The sequence below is a fragment of the Symphalangus syndactylus genome, chromosome 13 (assembly GCF_028878055.3).
Source record: "Symphalangus syndactylus isolate Jambi chromosome 13, NHGRI_mSymSyn1-v2.1_pri, whole genome shotgun sequence".
In the NCBI taxonomy this organism is placed as follows: Eukaryota; Metazoa; Chordata; class Mammalia; order Primates; family Hylobatidae; genus Symphalangus; species Symphalangus syndactylus.
Genome location: NC_072435.2, coordinates 26,480,459 through 26,499,261, shown reverse-complemented (window position 1 = coordinate 26,499,261; position 18,803 = coordinate 26,480,459). Strand labels below are relative to the sequence as shown.

Sequence of the window (18,803 nt, the reverse complement as noted above, 5' to 3'; positions counted from 1 at the left end):
AAAAATATACCATAGACTGACTGAGTGCCTTAAACATTCATTTCTCACAGTTCCAGAGGCTGAGGAGTCTCTAGAACTGGACTCTAAAACACAATCAAGGTGTTGGCAGGTCTAGTGTCCAGTGAGAGTCCATTTCCTGGTTTATGCATGATCATCTCATTCTGTCTTCACATGGCAAAGAACAGAGAAAGAGAAAACAAACTCTCTTCTGTGTTGTCTCATAAGACACAGAATCTGATCATGAGGGTTCCACTTTCAAGATGCAATTACCTTCCAAAGGTACCACTTCCTAATGCCATCCCTTAGGGATGAGGACTTCAACATGTAAATTTGGAGGAGACATAAATATGCAATCCCTCACAATGATGTATGCTATAAAATCTAAAGGAATCAAATGACAAGGATTTACAGTTAATAAGCCAACAAAGGAGACAATATGTAATAATAAACACACTCAGCTACTCTAAGGGAAAGCAGAAAAAGAAGAAAAGGAGAACAAAGAAGACATAGCATAAATAACAAATAGTAAGTTAGTAATTTAAATCTAAACACATAAATACATTAAACATAAATGATCTAAATACCCCAGTAAAAAGACACAGATTGTTAACTGGATAAAAAAGGAAGGCCCAACTATATGTTGCCCACTAAACACCCACTTTAAATATGAAAGCATAAATAGGTTAAAAGTAAAACCATGATAAATAAAGATATGAAAGATATAAAAGAGAAAAACCCATGTCAAATTATTAGAGGTTAAAAATTACAATTTCTGAGAGAAAATATACTTTGGATGGGATTAATGACAGATTAAACACTGTGGAAAAAAGATTAGTGAACTGAAAGACACAGCTACAAGAACTATAAAAAATAAAATAATGAAGGGTAAAATAATAAAAAGTGTGAACATCATTTTCATGTATATATATGTATACACAAAAAGATTTGTGAACTTGAACAAGGCAAGAGATACAGTCTAAACTACAAAGACAACAAAAGCTAACCCCTACCTTGGCCCACGGAGTAAGAGATATCATTGTGAGGAACACCAAGTGGAAACCTCTAAAACTGCCCCCCTCTCCAGCCAAACTCTTACGATCAAGATGGTAAATGAAAAACAATATTGTGGGAGGGGTAGTGAGGTTTATAAGATATAAAAAAGTAAAATGTATTTCATATCTTATAAACACTACTATACATATTAGTGCAGGGAGCCAAAGGCCCATGGGACATGACCAACTCAGCATTCCACTGGAGGCTATATGATCAAACAGCAAACTGTTTATCATGAATGCAGGATGTGGGCAAACTCACACTGCCCTGCCACCAAAAGGTTTGCTGAGGGACATCACTCCCTGTCACAGGGCTCCTTGAAGTTATCTGCTTGAGAAATCCAGCGCCTATTGTCCAAAGGATGCAAGCCTGCTGTGAACCAAATGGCCAACTGACAATTACCCGACAATCACCCCGCCCCTTTCTTGCTCTCTTTTGCCTAATAAATACAGAGGCTGTGTAAAGGTCAGGGCTCTTGTCCACTAGAGGTAAGGTGCCCCCTGACCCCTTCTTCCAAACATGCTCTTTTGTCTCTTGTCTTTTATTCCCATGTTTGCCCCTCTTTGTTCAGTCCCCCTAGGTCCCTGCAAGTTACAAGTGGCACCTCAACAGGGACTCCAAGGATGTCTACAAGTGGCGCCTGAACAGGGACAGAATCGGGTGCTCTACAAGTGGCAACCCAAAACAGGGACTCCAAGGACGTCTACATATTAGTGCATTCAATCTTTTCTTGAAGGGGTGGCCTGCCCCTCCACACCTGTGGGTGCTTCTCGTTAGGTGGGACGAAAGACTTGAGAAAAGGAATAAGACACAGAGACAAAGTGTAGAGAAGGAAAAGCGGGGCCCAGGGGACCAGTGCTGTGCTTACAGAGGACCCACACTGGCCCCGGCCTCTGAGTTCCCTTAGTATTTATTGATAATTATCTTTACCACCAAAAAGATAAGAGAGTGACTGGACAATAGGATCATTGTAGGGAGGAAATCAGCAGTAAGACATATGAACAAAAAATCCTTGTAACATCAATAAGTTTAAAAGAAAATGCTGTGCCTTGAGATGCATATGCGAACATCTCCATAAACCTTTTAGCAGTATTGCTCCAGCAAGCCCCACCTTATTCCTAAAGGCGGTTTTCTCCTTACTCAGTAAACAAAGCACACAAAGGGTTTTACCTGGAGATGTTCCATCGCCCAGGGACGGGCAGGAGACAAATGTTTTTCTTTTTCTCTAGATTTAAGAGAATGGTGATAACCTTTAACCATAAGCAGCCTTTAGGCACTTGTTTAACAAAGCACATTCTGCACCGCCCAAAATCCTTTTACCCTTAAGTCACCACAGCACATGTCTCTTGCAAGGACAAGGTTGGGGGTAGGGTCACAGATTAACAGCATCTCAAATACAGAACTAAATGGAGTCTCTTATGTCTACTTCCTTCTATATAGACACAGTAACAGGCTGATGTCTCTTTCTTTTCCCCACATTTCTCTAGCAGTTTCTCTTTTCCCCACATTTTCTCTAGCAGAACTAATAAATATAGTAACAGTGTATAGTTCTAACAATATCCTTGTTCGCTCAATCTAGTATCTGTGCCAATTATAGGTCTGTTTTGATTGTGTTTTTCCCTTAATGTTTCTCACTTTTCTACTTTTATGCATGCATGCTAATTTTTTAATGGGTGCCAGAAATTGCCAGCTTTAGCTTGGAGTGGGGAGCTGGATATGTCTGCATTTCTATAAATATTCTTGAGGCTTTTTCTGTGATACATTTATGTTACTTGGAAATAGTTTGATCCTTTTGATTTTGCCTTTAATCTTTGTTAAGCAAGACCAGATTACTTTTTTGGATGAGATTCTGTCAGTTAATGTAACAATATGTACTGAGTACCTACTCTATGACAGGCAAGTTCTAGACATCTAGTATACAGGGTGAACAAGACAAATTAGCTTCCTACCCTCATGAAGGTTACAGTCTAATTTTACAGTCTATAACTTAAAGATCTTATACTCAGGAGCTTAAATTTGGCAATTTGATGTTATAATAAGTTTTGTATTAGAACTGATACTCATAGTAATATTTATACATGACTCAATGTGTAAATAAACTGGGGTATAACCATCAATGGAATACTACACAGCAATGAAATGAGCTATGCAACAACTTGATGTATTTCCCAACAAAATATTGAGCAAAAGAAGCCAGCCACAAAAGAACGTGTACTTATGATTTCATTTATATAAAGGTGATAACTAGGCAAATCTGTGATGTTTTAGGATAATAATTACCTCTGGAGAGGAGAGAGGAGATGAGGGCTTCTTGGATGCTATATTGTTATATTTTTTAATGTAGTGTTTTTCAAGTATAATCACTTGAAAAAAACTTTCAAGAAAATGCCAATTTGTCTTATAAATGTAGAATCAAAAACATTTTTAAATATTCTACTGTGAAATTTTTCTACCTGTAAACCTTTGTTAAATTTAGCCTAAGCAGTCAATGGCAGCAACTTATAACCATAAATGCAAGTATCAGAAAAGAAGGAAGGATGAAAATCAATGAATAAGCATCTATCTCTATAATTATCTTTTTTTCCCTATTCTATTGATTAGTGTTTGGAAATGCTGGCTTTATACATTTGGTAGAGAGACTTCTCTTTCTCTGTGACCTGTGAATGTTAGATAATATTAGAATAATCTGTACTGTAAAGATTAGATAGAACTCATCAGGCCCTGATGACTCTTTTAAACTTTTTTAATGGAAATTGAGAATAGAGAAAATAGTTTAATATTTGCCCATCACCCAGGTTCAACGGTTATCAACTCATGGCCAGTCATATTCATCTGTGCCTCCACCTTTGTTTTACTCTGGAGAATTTCGTAGCAAATCCAAGGCTTCATGCCTTAAAACTTGTAAGTATCCCAGTATGAATCTCTAACCAATAAGGTCATTAAAAAATTTATAACCACTAGACCATTTCCTTTGTTTTTCTTTTAGAGATGGGATCTTGCTATGTTGCCCAGGCTGGTCTAGAACTTCTGGGCTCAAGAGGAGTTCTCTCAAACTCATGGGCTCCACTGTGATTTTTTTTTGACTCATAGATTATTGAGAATGATTGAGCCAATCATTCTGACAAGAAAACAGCATCTTCTGAATTGATAGTTCTTCTGAATTGATAGCATCTTCTGAATTGATAGTTCCAAAAAATCATATGATTGTTCTATAGAGAAGGAATCATTTTCATATTGGTTTATAGGTTAATTCCACTGCAGTTAGAAAAAATATTCTGTATGATTTTAATTCTTTGAAATTTACTTAGACTTGCTTGATGGCCAACCATATGGTGACCTATGTGCATTTGAGGAAACTTGTTGGGTGTAGAGATATATCAAGCAAAGCTTTGTATTGAAATATATAAAAGATCTTTACATATTTTGTCAAAATCTTTAAGAGAACAGCTGAGATGTTCATCAAGTGTTTCTTAGGGTTTTTGCATGATACACTGATTTTTTTTTTAAACTTGCCCTAATTAAGACAGTTTAGCTACTGACAGGCCTAAGTGATATGACCTCAAGCCCTTCCTCAAGTATCAGTCTTCCAGTAATAGACTTGACCTCAGCCTTAAGCTAGCATCAGTTTTGTGCCAGTGCCTATTGACATTACCACTGTCCACAGTTCAATTATTATACCTATCAGCCTCTGAAAATATCATCCAGATTGGACAAAGGCCTGCAGTATTCCAGTTTACAACTAGATTCAGCTCTTTTAGAACCCCTTTGTCTTCCCCGATCCTGTTCAGCCTCTTCAGCTCTCTGTGGATCATGAGATACCAGGACAAAGTTGACTCTCCTATAAAGATCTCTTTTCATATGGCACCAGGATACTTACCTGAGAGTACTTCTGCTGTGGGAGGAAATGAGGATAGATGCCAGGAAGAATGTTGGGGCTGTTCCATTCCACAAGGAAGGTTGCAGCTGGTTAGTTATCTAGGAGTTTACAAGTTCATATATCCAGGATTCTGAAAACAACAATTTGGATCATTTGAATCCCTGAGCCATAGCTATTTACATTTCACTAGGCCCAGGAGGACAATTATGTCAAGCAGGATAATCATGCCTGCATGGAGCAGCAACCTAGTGCAGCATCTCAGGGACCTAGGTAATAAGTCGGTAATGAGGTCAAAGAAGGGTTGTTCAAGTGGCCCCACTGCCTGCTTCTAGGTCTCCTCTACTTGTGTTATAATAATACCTGAGATTTTTATTCAGGTACAGCAAGAAGTGTTGGCAATCACATCCACTCCTCTCAGTTGGACTGAAAGAAAGTAATTATGTTGTCTGAAACAGCCATCCCAAAGGAGTTGAGGGATATCCTCTGGGCAGCCATGACAGTGGCTATAGAGGCACTATCTGCCATGGCCAGGAACAGGTTTCTTATTTTTCATGAGCACCAACTCCTATGTATGGTACGAAAGATCTTAGGACACAAAGATCTTAGGACATAAACCCAGAGACAGGTACACCTCCTGGCAGGTCCCTAGTAAGCCTAGTGTGCATACAGTCTTAGGCTGCTGGCCCAACGGTGTGTTTCATTCTCAGAGGTGATATCCAGAGGAAACCCTAACACACCCAATGTGCAGGATCCCACCACCCACCAGTTGTCCAGGCATGACATTGCCTACCCTATATTTGTATAATCCCCAGACCACCCACAGAGAAAAATGTAGGTGTAGCTCTCAGGTACACACAACACCCCTTCTCCATTTTATTGTTCAGTGACCTATTCATGAGTGTGGAGGCATTGGCGTTTGCCATCCAAGTCTCGACCCTGTTACAGAACTTAGTTTCTCCCACACGATGTTGTTCATGAGGCCCCTGCACAGATGGCTAACAACACTCCAGTCTGTCTATCATCACCAGTGGGATACTCTTTATGTAATCAAAAGTGTGGTGCATCAAAGTGCCAGCTCACCAAGGTTTTGTTAGTTGTGGCTGTGGCATTTTGTCACAGTTGGTTAAGTTAAAACAGAGCACCTCTGCTTCCCTCCCATGTTCAGTAAGCCAGTAAGTGACTTGAGTTCTGCTGGTATACGCTGTAGTGTTAGGTATACTGGTATAGTTTGTCAGTGGTAGGATGAGAGGGTCACTCTAGTTGGTGAAAGGAGGACCAGGATGGCAGATCCAGCAGGGCTTCATCAGGTTACTCTTGGTGGCCAGACATGGGAGAGCCTAAGGAAAGCTTTATGCTTCCAAGTCTCTGCTGCCTTGTCATTGTGAAAAAAGCATACTGACAGGTTAGTGCCCCTCCCCCTAACCCTCCTGGGGCCTCAGGTGTTCCCTACCTATTGGATAGGGATTGGGCTGAGTTGGGGTAGCAACCCAGTCTGTTTATACCAGTCCCTGTTGATTGACCCAAACCTTTCAGCTTCAGTTGCCTAGTCCAGGAAGGGAGGTCACATCCTATATAAACTTGACATGTCTGATAATGTTGCACACCTGACTAGAAAGATCAGCTGTCTCTGGCACCACTAGAGGGAACCTAGCACTGTGGTATTCCTTGGTCCTGTCCCTTACCCTTTCTTTTTGAAGTACTCATTTTCTGAAATAATATTTAATTAAATTTAGAGTCAGAAATTTAACAGCTAATCATCATATGATCTTGGGTGGGCACTGAAGATAGACAATTATAAAAAAGGAACCCACAAATGGGAGAAGTGAATATAATGTTGTTACAGTCTCACCAATGCACCACAGTGTAGCAATCTCTGGTTGTGAGTTATCACCCAGAGTTCTTTGTCTCACAACCAAGAAAATTAAGGAGTATGGATGCAAAGGGTGAGGTTGGAGTGAGAGTTTAATAAGTGAAAGAAGAAAGCTTTCCACAGCAGAAAGGGAGCCTGAATGGGTTGTCATTTTTACAATTGAATTCAAAAGCTTTTATATGAAACTCATCTCTGTAGCTGTTTGTGTAACTTATCTGTGAAGCTGTCTGTGCAACTCCCCCTATCTGTGTAGCTCTCTTTAGGCAAGCACAAAGCATAGCTTCTCCTGTTTGTGTAACTATGGGTCTGTTTTAAGTAAGACTCCTCACTCCCCCTGCAAGCTCCCATGGAGCCCACCATGTACATGCCTGAAAAGGGGAGGAAACTTTTTCCTGGGAGCCCACTAATCACACAAAGAATAAAAGGCTTCTATGCTGGGCCTTACTTTCTTATCAGTGCAGCTGCTGCCTGAGTTTACCCCACTCTGCTCTGTTTGTGCCTGTGCTTGATTTTTCAGGCTGTCTTTCTCTTTAAAAGAATTTTGCCACCGGGCGCGGTGGCTCACGCCTGTAATCCCAGCACTTTGGGAGGCTAAGGCGGGCGGATCACGAGGTCAGGAGATCGAGACCATCCTGGCTAACATGGTGAAACCCCGTCTCTACTAAAAATACAAAAAATCAGCCGGGCGTGGTGGCGGGCGCCTATAGTCCCAGCTACTCGGGAGGCTGAGGCAGGAGAATGGCGTGAACCCCGGGGGGTGGAGCTTGCAGTGAGCCGAGATCGCGCCACTGCACTCCAGCCTGGGCGACAGAGCGAGACTCCGTCTCAAAAAAAAAAAAAAAAAAAAAAAAAAAAAAGAATTTTGCCAGAGACCAGCTTTAGCTGTCTGCCCAATTAATTTTTCCTTTTTTCCTCCCTCAATGTTATAACCTTAACCAGTGATGTGGTGCAGACACCATCTCCTTTAACTTACGGAATAATTAACACAGTAAATAGTAATAGTTCAAGATATTCTGTCTAAAAATAGACATCAGGTATATTATCTGACATATGATGAGGTCAGGAATGGAACAGAAAGCTCTCAAACAGTCCTAATTTCCACAGGGCTTCTTTGTTTCAAGACTACTTTAATATTTTGTTAAAGGCACTTTACAGTAGTGAGTTCACAGTGTTTTATTTCTGTATGATTTCACCTGCTAAAGGATGTGGCAGAATGTACCACTGAAAATGCTGCCACATTCACTACCTTCCAGGAGTTTTTCTCCAGTGTGTACTGACACCTCTAAAGGACAAAGGCTCTCCCACCATCACTGTATTTCTACTCACTATGAGCTCACTGTTGCCATGGTGATCACCAATAATAGGGTCCCTCTTCCAAAAGAGGCTTTCCTAGTATCTGCATTCACATGATTTCAAGCTTTATATTGAAACATAAGCTTGAAATCTTATGAAGAAGGACTTGACCAGATAATCAACTAGATACTTTTGCTCAAGGCTTTTCCGCATTTAATGTATGTACTTTTAAATTATGTGTTTGTAACATAAAAGAAGATGTAATTGATGACTGAAGGCACAACCACATTCACTGCATTGGTAAGCCTTCTGTCTTGTGCAAAGCTTCTATTATCTCCTGAGGGTACACATCTGGCAAGTGGCTGTCCCACAAGGACTATGTTCCTATCTGCTTGGAGCCTGCTGATGTTAAATGGCATCTGCGGGGTCACAGAAGGTATCTGCACAGTTGCCATATTAACAGGTCTTTTCCCCTGCATGTGTTCACTAGGACTTAAGCTGTGACTTGCTGTGGAAGGATTGTGCACCTTCACTGAATCCCCCCGTTTCTCCCTTGAGTGTATCCTCTTATGTTTAACAAGGCAAGACATATAGAAGTAAGCTTTCCCACACTCATCACAGCCATAGGGTCTCTCTCCCGTGTGAGTTCTGTGATGTACAATGAGCATTGTCTTTGTAATGAAGGCTTTCCCACAGTCACTGCATTTATAAGGTTTCTCTCCTGAGTGAATTTTCTGATGTCTAATGAGTCCTGACTTCTGTGAACAGGGTTGCCCACATTCAGGACATACAAAGGGAGTCTTTCCCGTATGATATCTCTGATGTGCTACAAGGCAAGACTTCTGGCTGAAGGCCTTACCACAGTCAACGCATCCATAAGGTTTCTCTCCAGTGTGAGTTCGTTGATGTATAATGAGATTGCCCTTCTGAATGAAGCCTTTTCCACATTCACTGCATGTATGAGGTTTCTCTCCTGTATGAGTTCGCTGATGTACAATGAGCAGTGATTTTCTGGAGAAAGCTTTCCCACATTCGCTGCATTGATGGGGCTTATTTCCCGTGTGAATCCTTTGATGTTCAGTAAGCTGAGATTTCCTGGGGAAGGCTTTCCCACATTCACCGCACCCGTGTGGTTTCTCTCCTTTGTGAGCTCTCTCATGTTCAGTGAGCCTGTACTTCTTGTAAAAGGTTTTCCCACACAAGCTACACCCATGGGGTTTCTTTCCTGTATGAATTCTCTTATGCTCAGTGAGCTGAGACTTCTTGCGGAAAGCTTTCCCACAGTCAGTGCATTCATGGGCTTTCTCTATGTTGTGTGTTTGCTGATGTTTAAGGAATCGTGACTTGGTGCTGATGGGTTTTCTACTTTCAGGGAATTCAATTTCCATAGGCATTTGTTCATGATTATCATGGAGAAAAGCTCCATCTCCATTAAACTCAGCAGGCTCCTTTCTGTTGTATCTTCTGCTCTGGTTGGTTAAACCTAAATATGATTTCAAAGTTCTTCCATGTTCATAGCGTTGTCCCATCCTCTTCAGTATTTTTTGGTTTTGCAAGTGCTGCTGCAGATGATCATCAGCTTTCTCAATTTCTAAGAGAGAACAATAAATCCTTCCATGATCATCACACGGAATAAAACTGCTTCAAAGATGCCTTGGGGTTGGCTGGCTTTTTACTGGAAACCATATGATACCAACATGGAAGGAATTCCAAGTATAAATGTTCCCTATCTGTTAAAAAACTTTTAAGAATTGTAGTTAAATACACATAAGATAAAATTTGCCAGCTGGGTGCGGTGGCTTATGCCTGTAATCCAGCACTTTGAGAGGCCAAGGCAGGTGGATCACGAGGTCAAGAGATCAAGACCATCCTGGCCAACATGGTGAAAGCCCATCTCTACTAAAAATACAAAAAAATTGGCTGGGCGTGGTGGCACGCACCTGTAGTCCCATCTACTTGGGAAGTTGAGGCAGGAGAATCGCTTGAACCTGGGAGACAGAGGTTGTAGCAAGCCAAGATCGCGCCACTGCACTCCAGCCTGACAACAGAGCAAGACTCCATCTCAAAAAAAAAAAAAAAAATTGCCAGCCAGGCACAGTGGCTCATGCCTGTAATCCCAGCACTTCGGGAGGCTGAGGTGGGAGGATCACTTGAGCCCAGGAGTTTGAGACCAGCCTGGGCTACAATAGGGATACTCTGTCTCTACAAAAACTTTTTTTTTATTTAAAAAAGAATAATCCTGAGTAGGGAAACAGCAGACATAGGTAGTAGAATAAATATCCCAGAAAGGCAAATTAGAATGTTGGATACACAGCCTTTGACTTCATCCTAATCTTATTAGACTGTTGGGCGCTAAAATATGCCCTTCTCCATTCTGTAGACCATCATCACACTAACTTTCCTAGAGCACCAATCTCACATTTCCAAGAAAACTGCAGTCAATACGCTAACCTTTGTTAAAATAGAGATCACAAGACTGATGGAACAGACTCTTTGTAGCAATAAAATACCAAATTATAAACTAGGTCTAAGGACATACAGGTAAGGGTTTAGTCACACACCCCCTACATTTAAAGAATAAACTATGTTCTAACCGCCACGAGTGTTTTTTGTTTTGTTTTGTTTTTTTCTTTTTCTGTAGCAGCTAAACAAACACTGGCCTTGGGACAAGCAATATTGAAACAATTGCAGCTCCCGGACCACCAGATGCTGACTAACTGATGCCCCTCACCCCCAACAGCATTCCACAGGCCATAACTGCAGCTATGATTGGACAGGAGACTGATCTCAATATCTTTCTCCTGATAAACACCAGCGAGGCTGTTTTGGTCAGCTGCCGGAGTCTGTGCAGACTTTTCTTATATCCTGTAAAAGACCTCCTGGCATACAGACAAATTCCACCTCATTTTAATGTTAAAACTCCACTCCAAAATGAACATGGATTGTATGTTACATATATGTTTGCTCGCTATGCACACGTTTGCTGATTCTCATAAAGATATTCTTAAGACTCCCCATCTCTCACTGAATAGGTATGCAAAGCAAATCCTACGAGGCAAAAAGCCTCCTGCAAGGCAAAAAGGCTCCTTCTTCGGTGATGTGTGTTTTTTCCACTTCCTCAAGGTCACACCACTCAGATCTGTGAATCATCTTTTGTTAGAATATAAACTTTCTCTTTGCCTCCTCGATTTTTTGGTTAACACCTTGTATCTACCTGGCTATGATACAGTCTCATATGTTCCAACAGAAAGAGAAACACGGCAATCCCTGTGGACTTTCAGAACATGCAAGAAGAACATTCGGTCCTCTCCACACAGCTCCGCCACTGCACCAAATATGGAAACTGTCACCTTCTTCATCATGCCCTACTTGCACAGATGTCATATTGGATTTTTTTTCCACTTTGCTGTCCCTAATATACTAATCCCTCACTTTACCACTAACAGCCTCTACTTCCTGAATTTTGTACTTATGTCTTTGTTGGCATTGGTGAAGGGAGCCCTCAAGGACCACCTCCCTACTTCTGAATCAAGACTTGAGGCAGCTTTACTTTTAGTTTTTCTTAGAACATCAGCTATACAGTATGATTGCTACAATACTGCCACCAGGTGAAAGGTAAGCTCTACCTAGAGCTAGAAAAATACAAAACTTTACCTCCACCACTACCTTGAATTACTGGCACAGAAAATTCACGGCAGGAGTTGAACAATAAAAGTTTTACGATTACCATGACACACCCACTCCACTTTAAGTTCCCACTTTACCACTTCCCAGAAAATATCTTCTAACATTGGCCTCCATGTGACCAGTTTCAGGCTAATCTTCTTTTCTTTTCTGAGATGGAGTCTTGCTCTGTCACCCAGGCTGGAGTACAGTGGTGAGATCTCGGCTCACTTCAACCTCTGCCTCCCAGGTTCAAGCAATTCTCCTGCCTCAGCCTCCCGAGCAGCTGGGATTACAGGCGCGTGCCACCACGCCTGGCTAATTTTTTGTATTTTATGTAGAGATGGGGTTTCACCATGCTGGCCAGACTGGTCTCAAACTTCTGACCTCAGGTGATCCGCCCACCTCAGCCTCCCAAAGTGCTGGGATTACAGGCATGAGCCACCGCACCTGGCCTTCAGGCTAATCTTCTGGCAGTCCCCACGTGGCCTTGCATTTGCAGTTCTACAACTTCTTGTCATATGTCTTCATCTTAATTCAATACCTAGCTATGTCTCTTGCATAAGATATTTTATCAGTCTGTCATTCTCCATCTTGTCTAGACCACTGTAGGTTACATTTCTTCTAAAGTCCTACAATTCTTTCTGTATTTACTATTCACTTTATCTTTGTATAGCCCTGAATTGTAACAAAAACATTTCACACGTTCAAAAGTTTAATTTGTAAATATGACATAAAAATTTGCCGTATTTTTGCTAACAAAATCTTTGCTCAAGAAAGGCATTTCTGTTTCTCACTAAATTCAGTCTCTTCTACTGTGTATTATGGATACAGTTCATCAACTCATGAAAACAGCCCCCGAGAGAGCTTCGTGTAAAGACACGCCCAGGCCCCCAACCCAATTCTAACAGAACCAGACTCGCAGAGCAAGAGGCCTTGGTATGGACAGTGTCATGAAAAGTCCTTTAATAAAGATCTTGCCTTTAAGAAATGCTTAATAGATGGAAAAGTATGACCTCTCTTCAGCCTGGCTAATCTGTCTTTTGATGAAGATATGCATGAATGACCAAGATGTATTTCAGTCTTACATGAGGAAGAATGAAAACCAGGCCCTTGACTCCAGAGTAGCAAAGGAACCTCAAGCACCACCAAATCACACTGATGTGGTATCTATGGGAGTGGCTTATGTGTGATTGGGATGCAAAGTAGAATGGGAATTTAGAGATGAAAGATACCATTATATTGTAGTGTATTAAAAACCATTTCATGAAAAGAAAATTCAAGGTGAAAAATACATACTGTCAGAATGTGAAAAACAAACCATAACCACATACCTATGCCTCAGTTTTTTTGTTTTTTTTTTTTTGTTTTTTGTTTTTTGAAATGGAGTCTCACTCTGTCACCCAGGCTGGAGTGAAATGGCACAATCTCAGCTCACTGCAACCTCCACCTCCCAGGTTCAAGTGATTCTCCTGCCTCAGCCTCCCGAATAGCTGGGACTACAGGCACATGTCACCGTGCCCAGCTAATTTTTGTATTTTTAGTAGAGACGGGGTTTCACCAAGTTGGCCAAGCTGGTCTCGAACTCCTGACCTCGTGATCTGCCCACCTCAGCCTCCCAAAGTGCTGGGATTACAGGTGTGAGCCACCATGCCCGGCCTCCTATGCCTCAGTTCTTATCTCACTTGATGAATCAGCAACTCTACACAATGCTTATGGTGCTCTCTCTCTCTCTGTCTCTCATATAAATGTATATATGGATATAGATATATAGACATAAAGTATATATATAAATGTATACGCACACACACACACATACACATATATATACACACACTCATATACATATAAATGCTGTTCTAGCAAATTAATCAAACTTAAGGAGAGGGTCTTGGGAACCCCTACTTTACAGCTGGTTGGTCAGAAGCTGAGGTGACAACCTGGGACTTGCCACTGGCATCTGAAGTGGGAGACAGTCTTGGACTGAGCACTTAACCTGTGGGATCTGATACCGTATCAGGTAGATAGAGTCAGAGCTGATTTGAAATAGAGGACACCCAGCTGATGTCTGCTGGAGAACTGCCTGGGGTGTGAGAAAACAACCCCTATATATCCAGTGGCATAAATGCTGTATTGAGTGACTATGTGACAGAGAAAAAAAACAGTTTGTTGTTTTTGCCTCAGAAACACAGAATGATCCTCTGACAAGTGATGAAGAAGAATGGGAAGATGTGAAAATCCAAGCAAGAAGAACTTAGGGGAAACAACTCAACATCTAAGAAGAAATGAATAGGGATCAGTTCCAAGAAGAGATAAAGGGGTATGTATGTTTCTCTGAATTCCTATAAGAAAAAGAGCTCTTGTATCCTATGAGGAGAAGGAGATGTGGCAGCTGTTTCTGTCTCCCTAGACACTTTCACAACTGTCATGCCTTCTCTAAACGACCAGAATGTGACTTCCACTGCCTTCCCCTCTTGCTGGTTCTCTCTCACTTACCTGGATGGGTTGGACTGTGGATTTCATCTTCTAATGTCCACAGTGGTTCTCCTTGTTCCAACTCGATGAGGGCATCAGGTTTGCTGGCTTGATACCCTGTTTGTGGGAAATGGGAGAAGACTTAGGCTCACTGAATTGCACTACGTGGCTCTGATGACAGGAGAAAGGTACATGTTAGGGACTGCATAATTTGCATGTTAGCAAATTAAAGGCTTTTTTTCTAAGATGAAGGAAGATTATGCCTCTTCCTCTGGGACCAGAGACTGGCCTGAAGATCTGCCATTTGGGAGCACAGCAGACATACCAAAGCTTCCAGAAGCTGAGAAAGCAAAGGCCACTGACTGGGCACCCTCTGAGTGACACAGGGCAGCTGTCCTCACCCACTGACACAAGGTTGCTGTAGTTCTCCAACATCACATCCCGGTACAGATGCTTCTGAGCAGGGCCCAGAAGCTCCCACTCCTCCCGGGTGAAGTCCACAGCCACATCCTTCAGGGTCAGTGATTCCTGTAATAACACAGTCCTGCTTAATATGAAGTGTTTCTCTTTTATTGACATGGAAGAAATATGAAGTTGTTCTGCCCATTTTCACCATATAAGCTGCACCTGTACAGTTGTCCCTTGGTATACTCAATGGAATGGTTTCAGGATGCCCTGCATATACTGAAATTGTGCATACTCATGACCCACAGTTGGCCTGGTGGAATCTGCTTATGTCACTCTGTATAAGTGAGTTTCACATCCTGAGAATACTATATTTTTGATTCAAGTTTGGATATAAGTGGACTCTTGCAGTGCAAACTCATCATACAAGTTCACAAATAAACTTTATTCCTAGTTTTTTCAATATACTGTGAAAGAAGCAAAGTCATAGTAAAATATTCTGTATTTTATAATAACCATGCAGCCATCCATTAATCCAACAAATCATAAGTTTCTGTAATATGCAGCCATTAAATCCTCTTGCTAACATGAGAACATCTGCAGTGTTTTTCAGCACCTACTTGCAACCCTGAACTATATGCTATAGTGATATAGTACGTGCAGAATAATCTAGCATGATCCCCTTCATGTAAACTATACCATGATATTTAGCAAAACAACAAACTACGCAGTGGCCATAAAAAATAAGCCATCATACATGTAAGCATTGACATGCATAGATACATGTAAGCATTGACATGCATAGATACATGTATATGTATACAAACGCGTGTATACGCACACATACACATGCATGCAGACATAGATGTCCTCACAGGTAAATCCCTAGAACAGGAAGACAAGCATTTGTTAGTGACATACTAGGGAATTAGGAAAAAAAGTATACAGAGGGGGAACTTTGTTTTCGCACTATGTGTACTATTTAACTTGAGTCTTTCACATTGAAAATCTATCCATGAGGCCGGGCATGATGTCTCACGCCTGCAAACCGAGCACTTTGGGAGGCGAAGGTGGGCGGATCACCCAAGGTCAGGAGTTTGAGACCAGCCTGGCCAACATGGCCAAACCTGGTCTCTACTAAAAATACAAAAATTAGCTGGGCATGGTGGTGCCTAGATGAAGCATGAGAATCGCTTGAACCCAGGAGGCAGAGGTTGCAGTGAGTGGAGATCACGCCACTGCACTCCAGCCTGGGCAACAAAGTAAGACTCTGTCTCAAAAAAAAAAAAAAAAACTATCTATGAATCTGTGGTTCTTTCTGACACCAAATACACAGTGTCTTTTCCAGCAACACTTTCTCTGATGCCAACTGGGTATCCTAGAGTTCAATGCTATGCTAACACTAACCGCTGAGGGTTATCATCAGACTCTGCAGGTTTAAGGGCTCGGTCCCACAAGACTGACCTCACATCATGTGCCACTCTGGGGTCCCCACATTATCGCACTTCTGTCCAACTTGACCACAACTGGGGGTTGCCACAACCTCCCTGCTCAGGTTTGGTAATTTGCTAGAATGACTCACAGAACTCAGGAAAATGTCAAACAATTACAGTTTATTATATAGGATACAAATGACAGCCAGGTGAAGAGGTACAGAAGTCAAGGTCCAAAGGGTGCCAAGCACGGGAGCCTCTGTTCCCGTGGAATTGCAGTGCACCCTTCACCCACCCCCCACTTCCACATGTGATCTCCAAACCCCATGGGGGTTTTTATGGAGATTCTATGATGTGGGCATGATTAAATCATCAACCATGGCTGGGCATCGTGGCTCATGCCTGTAATCCCAACACTTTGGGAGGCTGAGGTGGGTGGATCATGAGGTCAAGAGATTGAGACCATCCTGGCCAACATAGTGAAACCCTGTCTCTACTAAAAAAAAAAAAAAAAAAAAAAAAAAAAAAAAATTAGCTGGGTGTGGTAGCGGGCACCTGTAGTCCCAGCTACTCAGGAGGCTGAGGCAGGAGAATTGCTTGAACCCAGGAGGTGGAGGATGCAGTGAGCCGAGATCACGCCGCTGCACTCCAGCCTGGTGACAGAGCGAGACTCCATCTCATTAAAAAAAAAAAAAAAAGAAATCATCAACCATTGGTGGCAGAATCTGGAGGCTGGGGGTGGGACTGAAAGTCCCAACTCTGTAATCAAGGCTTGGTCTTTCTGGCAACCAGCCCCATCCTGACGTTGTCTAGGAGCCCATCCTGAGCCACCTCATTACCATAAACTCAGGTGTGGTTGAAATGGGATGGTTATGAAGAACAAAATACACTCCTATCACTCAGGGAATTCCAAAGGTTTTAGGAGCTCTGTGCCAAGAACCAGAGACAGAGACCAAATATATATATATGTAAAACCATAATGAGTCATTTGCATGATTTTTTTAAGTTAAGGCATTAAAAGAGGTGAGAGGTTAATAACTGGATTTGAACACAGGGAAGGGCTTTGTATTTTCTAAGACAACATGACATTCTAAAGCAAACTCTGTGGATCTCAACAACCCAAGCCATTGCCAAAGAGAACTTTCAACTCCCTATGGTCAAATCTGTACTTAAACGCCAGTTTAGTGACCTGTTCATGGAGCTCCTTTGAAAGCAAACCTTGCTTTTTTTTTTTTTGAGACAGAGTCTTGCTCTGTCGCCCAGGCTGGAGTGCAGTGGTGCAGTCTCGGCTCACTGCAAGCTCCGCCTCCCAGGTTCACGCCATTCTCCTGCCTCAGCCTCTCTGAGTAGCTGGGACTACAGGCGCCCACCACCACGCCCGGCTAATTTTTTGTATTTTTTAGTAGAGACGGGGTTTCACCGTGGTCTCGATCTCCTGACCTTGTGATCCGCCCGCCTCGGCCTCCCAAAGTGCTGGGATTACAAGCGTGAGCCACCGCGCCCGGCCCAAACCTTGCATTTTTTAGGCAATTAGGTTTAATCACAGATAAACACAGACTACAACAAGGTTGGGTATATAGGCCGCGGTGCTGTGAGCTCCTGAAAAACTGTGTTCATTAAACTCTACTTGGTATAGTCCCATAGAGGACTCAGAATAATCATGTAGAAACAGCCACACAAAACTTGCTTGTGTATCTTTTGGAAAAATGCTATTAAGTACAAAAAGTCTATCTTGCCACCTCTAGCAAAAAGCATCAAACAAATTTCCCAAGATTTAAGTGCCATGAAATACTGACATCCCCTGAGGAAGGGACCCGCATTCTCCTCAGAATCAGTGCACATCATGTAACTTACCATGATTCTCTGGGTGTGATGGTGGCCAAAGATTTTGGACACAAGTTGATACTTAATGTAGCCAACAGGTTCTGGCAGAGTCACACATTATATTCCAACACCGGTCACATGTGAACTATGTGAACAAAATATTCGTGATCCCACTTTGTCCTGGATTAAAGGTATAATCTAAGTCTGTTTCTCCCCAGAGCTCATTTTTTCCAATTTATACTTTTAATGTAAATGAACTGATTTCTTCAAACTTCCACAAATCCATCAGGGAATCGAGTTAAGAATAAAACAAACCAAAAGTCACCTGGGCCTTTGTCATTTTCTTCTGTTTCAGGAAATACCCAAGAACTGGGATGCATCATCTTTGGTTTCTTCTGGATCCTCCCTAAATTTGGGCTAAGAAATCTGAGTCTCCATTTGAGAGTGTCCCCAGAAATGATGACATCCACATCCAGGAACCTCCTCCTTCCTTCACTTGAACTCTCTTGCTTCTGGGGAGCCAGGACCTAGGAAGTAAAAATCAAGTTCATTTGGCGACACATTCCCTCCGGGCCCAGATGCTGTCTCTGCTGCTGTAAAGTCCCCTGAAGTCAAGGCCAAGCAATACATCTAAGCATCCCTTTGTCAGGTGTCCGCAAGTCTTTACATCCCAGGGCAATAAAACAGCACTCTGAATGTGGGGAGTCATATGGGAGTGGGCTTAACTAGGAGCCGGCATATCTGGCCACTTTCTAATGCTTCAAAGGAGTGTCTTTCTCCTTAAGCACAGTGTTTATAAATAAGACAGCAGGTCACGCTCTGGTCATGAGAACGTGATGGTAATAAGAAGGCTTTCCTCCTCAGAGGCCTCCTGTGACTTTCCACAACTTATTGTCCCATATTGTTGTGG

General features: G+C 42.0%; 1 protein-coding gene and 1 long non-coding RNA gene across 5 annotated transcripts; one reads left to right on the top strand and one right to left on the bottom strand.

Moving 5' to 3' along the window:
- Positions 1-1,112: 1,112 nt before the first annotated feature.
- On the bottom strand, positions 1,113-18,338 carry ZNF649 (zinc finger protein 649). 4 transcript variants are annotated; one of them, XM_055238946.2, is made up of 5 exons: positions 18,219-18,338; positions 14,633-14,759; positions 14,253-14,348; positions 8,533-9,684; positions 1,113-1,329 (listed from the first exon to the last, which is right to left on the bottom strand). In XM_055238946.2, the coding sequence occupies exons 1-5, from the start codon at positions 18,231-18,233 to the stop codon at positions 1,286-1,288; spliced, it is 1,434 nt and encodes a 477-aa protein (XP_055094921.1). In that variant the 5' UTR covers positions 18,234-18,338; the 3' UTR covers positions 1,113-1,285. The 4 variants fall into 4 exon arrangements, with proteins under 4 accessions (XP_055094921.1, XP_055094920.1, XP_063471701.1 ...); XM_055238945.2 differs by lacking the exon at positions 1,113-1,329 and adding an exon at positions 17,924-18,038 and having other exon boundaries at positions 7,345-9,684; positions 18,219-18,288; XM_063615631.1 differs by lacking the exon at positions 1,113-1,329 and having other exon boundaries at positions 7,345-9,684.
- LOC129460758 (uncharacterized) lies at positions 12,564-18,536 on the top strand. Its single transcript, XR_008650303.2, has 3 exons — positions 12,564-12,695; positions 13,941-14,076; positions 18,249-18,536. It is a non-coding gene; the product is annotated as an uncharacterized lncRNA (long non-coding RNA).
- Positions 18,537-18,803: the final 267 nt, after the last annotated feature.